The 6,375-nt window shown below is 31.1% G+C and overlaps 1 protein-coding gene across 3 annotated transcripts; it reads right to left on the bottom strand.

The window, feature by feature from the left end:
* Positions 1-380: 380 nt before the first annotated feature.
* On the bottom strand, positions 381-5,466 carry LOC110631038 (thymidylate kinase). Of its 3 annotated transcripts, none has more exons than XM_043950134.1 (7): positions 5,279-5,466; positions 5,015-5,163; positions 4,452-4,808; positions 2,025-2,136; positions 1,873-1,932; positions 1,289-1,393; positions 381-643 (listed from the first exon to the last, which is right to left on the bottom strand). In XM_043950134.1, exons 2-7 carry the CDS (start codon positions 5,050-5,052, stop codon positions 533-535), a joined length of 783 nt encoding a protein of 260 aa, XP_043806069.1. In that variant the 5' UTR covers positions 5,053-5,163; positions 5,279-5,466; the 3' UTR covers positions 381-532. The 3 variants fall into 3 exon arrangements, with proteins under 3 accessions (XP_043806069.1, XP_043806070.1, XP_021634433.1); XM_043950135.1 differs by having other exon boundaries at positions 5,015-5,091; XM_021778741.2 differs by having other exon boundaries at positions 5,015-5,070; positions 5,279-5,463.
* Positions 5,467-6,375: the final 909 nt, after the last annotated feature.

The raw sequence follows: 6,375 nt of genomic DNA, 5'->3' as shown, positions 1-6,375 counted from the left end.
CAATAACTCTCATGTCTAAATGAGCTTTCACCACATGCTCCGTAGGTTCAATAAGAAAAAATTAATTATCAAAACGAAAACTGCCATTTGAACAAAGTAAAAAAAAAAAAAAAAGATATTTTTTTTTTCTTTCTACATCATTTGTAAAATTTTAATTTTTAAATAAAATAAATTCTTTTCATTTAAATTATTATTTTATAAAATAAATCATAACCAACCATATTCCAACCAATCGACCATCATCAATACAAGTCTTGTATTTAGCATCAGTCACAAACTATACCTTTGTAATATTTAAAGTTTGCAACGACTTAAGCGATTTAATTATAATAATTGAAAAACTTTGTTTGGCTACATGTATTCCAAAGAAAAACAAGGACTGAAAAACCAAAACAATTTCAAATTTAACAGAAAAGAAAATTGGAAAGCTCTATCATATTTCACACAATAGTAATAGCAGTTCAAATTACTTGAGAGCAACTTTTGCCAAATTACAATCTCTGACAATGATAAAAATTAGCTAGAAATGGCATTACCAGAGATGAGAAAGGGGTCTCCCCTTTTTACATGCTGAAACATGATCCAACACAATCTCTTGGAATTGTTTTTGAATCTCTTCCATAGGTTGGCACCCATCTATAATCTGCAGTCAAATTAGGAACCAAATTTAACTCTTAGAACAATTCATATATTACCAGCAATGGTCTAAAGAATGACCAACCGGGCAATAGGCCGAGTAATTGGGAATTGACTGTATCTACAAAAAGCTAGAAATTTCGAGGCCCTGTTTACTTGTGCAAAACTATTTTCTAAGAAAACAAGTAGTTTTCATTGAAAATTTGAAATAAGAAAAGATAATGAAAATCACTTCATCAATAATAGAAAATAGTACATGTAAACACTGAAAGTTTGTTTTTCAATCTTCTAAGAAAAATGATTCTAATCTTCCACAAGTGAACAGATCCCAACATTTCTAGCTAATGCTCATGCCATTTTATCCGTTACCAATGTACATGATTTCTTTGAAATTTGAAAGTGAATGGGGAAAGTTACATAATCCATCAAAATGAACAGAACTCGATGCAGAAATTACTTTCATATCATTATCAACTATCATATATCATTTAAACCAACATCAGATAATGCATAGAAAGATAGAATGGAGTTGCATAGAAGACCAGAAGTGTAGTTGTCTGCCAGCAGGACTGGAGGCTAAGATAACATCACAGATAGGAGATCCTGCAAATTTCCACATACAAAATTTATAATAGATAAACTAAAAGCATACCTTCCAAGAGGGATCTCGGAGGGCCTGATAGCATTCAGCAACTTTCCTCTGGAATTCAAGTTTCTCGTATCTTTCACCACCATAGCCTCCTCTTTCTGCAGCTTTCTGATGAAGTCGAGTATAACATTGAAGTTTTAGACATTGCTCAGTCGAGAAGGATTAATAGAGAAAAATAACATTATCAGCGCAGAAACTTTCATCTTATTTGTTTCTGTCTGGTTAATTCTAATATTTCATAATCAATTCCTGAAATGGATTAGCAATTTCTATTCAGTTGAGTTTGGCATGATTTCTTATACGAATGCTGCTATATTTGCTAGTGTGACTGTTCATGTGCATGCAAGTATCCTCGTTCCAACAATAAAATTGGCCACCACAGTCCATATCAATACACTAACACAAGTGTCTACCTACTGCAGTGACTACACCTAGTGGATTCAATATACTCACCTACTTTAATTATTCATTTCCTCTCCAGAGATCTTTTATATATGTCTGTACAAAGTAATCCAATAACTGCAGAAACTACCAATGCAATTTTTGAAATATGACAATATAGATTATAAATGGTATAAACAGTTCACCTCAGGTGGTATGTCAAGGTACAGTACAAGATCTGGAGCCAGCAGTCCAATCTCGGGAGCCTACAAAAAGAATACTCATTCACCAACAACCAGACAAAGGAAATAAACATCATTTTCAAAAGATAAAATGGAAAACATATATTATGTTTCACCTTACACCATTCAAAATCAAGTCCTTTGGCAGATGAGAAAGCAACACCAGAATAAGAATATCGATCAACAATGAGAGTAGTTCCACTTTTCAGTTGAGTTTCCATCAATGAACTGCATAATCAATTTTCTTTTTTAAGTTTCCCACTATCCAACACAACAGCACAAGAAATTCAAATGCATCAAAAGTATGGAACAAATTTGATAAAAGAGTAAATTATACTTTATTCTCTGAATTTTAGTATAATTAATGAATGGATCCCTGTATTTTTAAAACTGAACACTTAAATCCTTCTATAATCGGTCCGTCTAAATTAGAGGTCTTTTTATCTATTTTTGTCGTTCAAAATGAGTGATAATGTCTTTATTACCCTTTTTAAATGGATAAACTACACTTTAGTCCTTGAGTTTTAGTATAATTAATAAATCGGACCCTATTTTTTAAAATCGAATACTTAATCTGCCTATAATTAGCTTATCCATACTTCAATCCTTTCATCCTTTTCTCATAATTAAAAGCATAGAAATATCTTTATTATCTCGTTTTTAAATTAAAAATGTTAAGAAATTAGGGTTCCATCCATTTTCCCCCATTTATTAAAATTTAAATATTTTGATTCTTTATTTTTCATTTGAAAGAACTCTTGAATCCCCATTAACTTTTTTCCAGTTTATCTCAATTCAACTAGTTTTTAACACTTTTTACACTTCAATTTCCATTCATTAAAATACTTCAATACTTGAGTGGTACCAAGTAACCTATTGTAAACTTTTACCAAAAGTATTTTTGGAAGCAATTGTACTTTTAGAAGTTTGATCACCCACTATTTTTGAACTAATGTATTTAATGGATGGAAAAACTATAATTTTAGACAGATTGAATATAGATGGATTTGAGAATTCAGTTTTAAAAATATAAGGATTGATCCATTAATTATGCTAAAACTCAAGGACTAAAATGTAGTTCATGCAATATAGAATGTTTTACTTACATTAGCAAGAGTTTAAGTATTCATGAGGATATTTTAGGTATTTGAAGTATTATTATTCCTTTGACCGGTTAACTAATGGAATTAGGGATGAAACAACCTCCAATTTTGATAGATTAATTATAGAGTAATTTAAGTGTTCGATTTTAAAAATATAGGGACCAATCCGTTAAATACACTAAAACTCAAGGGCTAAAGTGTAATTTACCCTGGGTAAAATCCAACATATTTAGAAAATGATGTTATAATCCATCATGGAAACCGCAACTTGCTTGAAAACTTCAATGAAGTCAAATAGTTTCACCTCATACAGGAATATAGTTTTTTAAGCCTTCAGTTAAACCCAACTTGAGCATATTGTAATTAGTAACACTATCAACCTCCCACATTTGTGCAGCGCATCTTTTTACATTAAATTATAACATACACTCAATATGCACATATAAAGACAAATTATTTTCCGTCCATTTTCATATCCTGTGTCAAACACCCATTCAAGAGTGAATATCATGGCTTGTGAAGCCATAAATGATAGCTCAATGCAACAAGATATTAGGAACTTCAAGCAATAGAAATATGCACTTAGCTTTGGGTCTGGCACCACATTTCCACCATGTAATTTTTATATGGTTTATAAACTTTAGATTCGAAGAGACGAGACACATGCAGCAGAACTTTAAAACTTCCATTTTAACATTAAGGGAATGAGATCCTCAATTTGAAATCAGTACATTGTAAATTTGAAGCAGAATCTCAGAAAGAATAATTTATTCATACTCCCAACTCCACAAATGAGCATATGCTCCTCAGGAGATCATTAAAACAAGTTGGTTCTAGTGCAGTAGGATTATCGACTACAAAATGATGGCATTCTATACCAACTTTGGAAGATACATCCTCCACCTTCAGAAAACACATACAGCTAATTTGTACAATGATAAAAGTGCAGAAAGAAGGCATGCTTAGAACTTTGGAGATGTTTCTAAACTTGGCAATGCAAAAGCATCTACTTCACATATATATGGACAGAAAACAGTAGAAGTGTCCATAATAGTTATTCTTTATAAGCAAGTAGTCACTCTTGGAATTTAATGAATTACTTTGAAAAATATTGTAAGAAACAATTAACACTCCTCTATATTCTATGACAGAAGTAGATTTCTCCATAAGACATAACAGAGAGGTAGACTTGTCTCGTTTACAAACCAGCTAAAACAGAATTCAAGCTGACATGACAATGGTAATGACCCAGATAGGCAAATGCCTAGCCTATTAGTACGAACAGCTAAACAGGATTTCATCTTAGGTTACCAATACAATTAGCAACCATCTGATGAAAGCCAGCTACCACTGTATTATAGTAGAAGACAGAACAATACAAAATCAAGGGTTCACAGACATCTTGTTCATACCACTGTAACCCATGGTATAAAAAAATACCTCTTTTCCCACCGATTTGCACTGTATAGAAGATGGATTGTGTGATCATCCAATTGAGATTGATTTGAGAGATAAGCAGATATCATCTGTCCAATGCTAGTTGTCCTATCAGGAAAACGCCATAACTCAGTCGGATGCCCTAGTCCCTCCAAGAAAGAGAGTAACTTGCTAGATTGTGAAGTCTTTCCACTGCGATCCAAACCTTCTAGAACTACGAATGCACCTCTTGGACCACCATCATTAACCTTTACAATGCCATTATTATCATTGCTTTCCATTCTTACTGTCCTAATAGAACACTTCAAGGGGAAACTGATGTAGGAATTCAGTGACCTTGCTGCTAAACTGCCAAAATTTCTAAAATTTAACAAAGAAACAGGTCATTTATCAGATAAAATCACTTGAGTAGAACAGAAAAACTATTTCTTTTCTTCTCTTAGTTTCTTTTGGTTAAGGAAAATGTAAACTTTTCTCGTTTGTAACCAAAATAATTTGAATTTAAACCCATGAAAGAAAAACTAACGAATGGAAACTGAAATTGAAAGAGAGAAATGATTACTTACAAAGCCTTAGAAAGTGTAAAGGAGGATGCACATTTCATGTCACTTGTGCATTTAACCTGCAACCACAACCAGTAAATCTAGTAAAATTTGGGGTCTTCAAATCAAGTCACTTGGCAAGTGGAATTAGAGTTTTGAAATTTCGAATGTAACTGCATATGTGTTATGGATCAATATAGAGATGATGATACAGCAATCAGATAACAAAATGCATCCAAATCACGCAAAAATGAGATAACAACATAGCGATCTCTCTCGGGTTTGTACCTTGTAATAGAACTGTTCTGAAGTGTGACTTTGGAAAACCAGAGATGTCGGCGACAGAGATACCTGAAACTCTGGTGGAGATTGGAGAGAGCGGGAGAGAGCGCCAAAACCCTCGCGTACGCCTTTTTACCGCGTTTTTCCCTTTCAATGCCGTTTGGAATAATATTTTCAGTGCCTATTATACAGACTACTAATAGGCAACTTTTGAAAAACAAATATTGAATGTTGGTTTAGGTGCGTGCAACTCATAAGTCGTTGATAGTTGTCGCTGATTATAATCAATAATTTATTCTAGTTATTTAATAATATTTGATTTAAATTAAAATAACTTATAAATTAATTCAATTTAAATTTTTAATTCAGTTTTATTTTTGGATGGATTCAATTTGGTTTGAATTTTTAGAGATTTTAATTTAATTAGTTCAGGTTGATTTTATGCAAAAAAAGGAATGATCAAAATGGCATTGAATAATAAAGCAACCGACGATGTCGTTTGTTGTTTCTTTTTATTTATATTATTTAATAGTTATTATTAAAAAAATATAATTAAAATAATTTAACTAAATCATGAAATAATAAAAATTAAATTAAATAAATATTAAAAAGTTCAAATGGATTCAAATTAATTATTTTATTTTATTTTTAAATCAATTTAATTTAATTTCTAATTTTAAATAAAATTGATCAAATATTCACCTTTAGTTATAACTGCTTAATAAAATGAAATAATATAAAATTATAATAATTTTTTTATAAGATAAAAAATATTAATATATTAAAATATTAATTATTATATAACTTATTTAATTATTATTTATCATATTTTTATATTTTTTTAATATTGAAAATCCATTAAAAGGATATTTAAATACAAGGTTTAAGTTTTAAATAAATAAGCTCAGTGCAAATCACCCAAGACAACAATCGGTAGATTCAATCGTAACAACTCACATCAAAAAATAACTTCCACTTGATGCAACACTGCAATACAGATAGGCTTGAGAGGGGAGAGGCGTTCGGGTGCAAAGCAGTGCTCAACTCCATTTTTTATAGCATTGCATTAACGGAAAAAAGAAAAACCTGCAAGCAAAGAACTT

The sequence above is a fragment of the Manihot esculenta genome, chromosome 14 (assembly GCF_001659605.2).
Source record: "Manihot esculenta cultivar AM560-2 chromosome 14, M.esculenta_v8, whole genome shotgun sequence".
NCBI lineage: Eukaryota > Viridiplantae > Streptophyta > Magnoliopsida > Malpighiales > Euphorbiaceae > Manihot > Manihot esculenta.
The sequence above is the reverse complement of the archived record's forward strand: the minus strand, read 5'-3'. Positions and strand labels throughout refer to the sequence as shown.

Excerpts from the sequence above, each read along its gene's own strand:
- LOC110631038 (XM_043950134.1), bottom strand. The coding sequence starts at position 5,052 with ATGAAATGTGCATCCTCCTTTACACTTTCTAAGGCTTT. Across the intron at positions 1,933-2,024 it reads TTGATTTTGAATGGTGTAAG|GCTCCCGAGATTGGACTGCT; the intron begins GTGAAACATAAT and ends TTCTTTTTGTAG. Across the intron at positions 1,394-1,872 it reads ACCTTGACATACCACCTGAG|AAAGCTGCAGAAAGAGGAGG; the intron begins GTGAACTGTTTA and ends CGACTTCATCAG.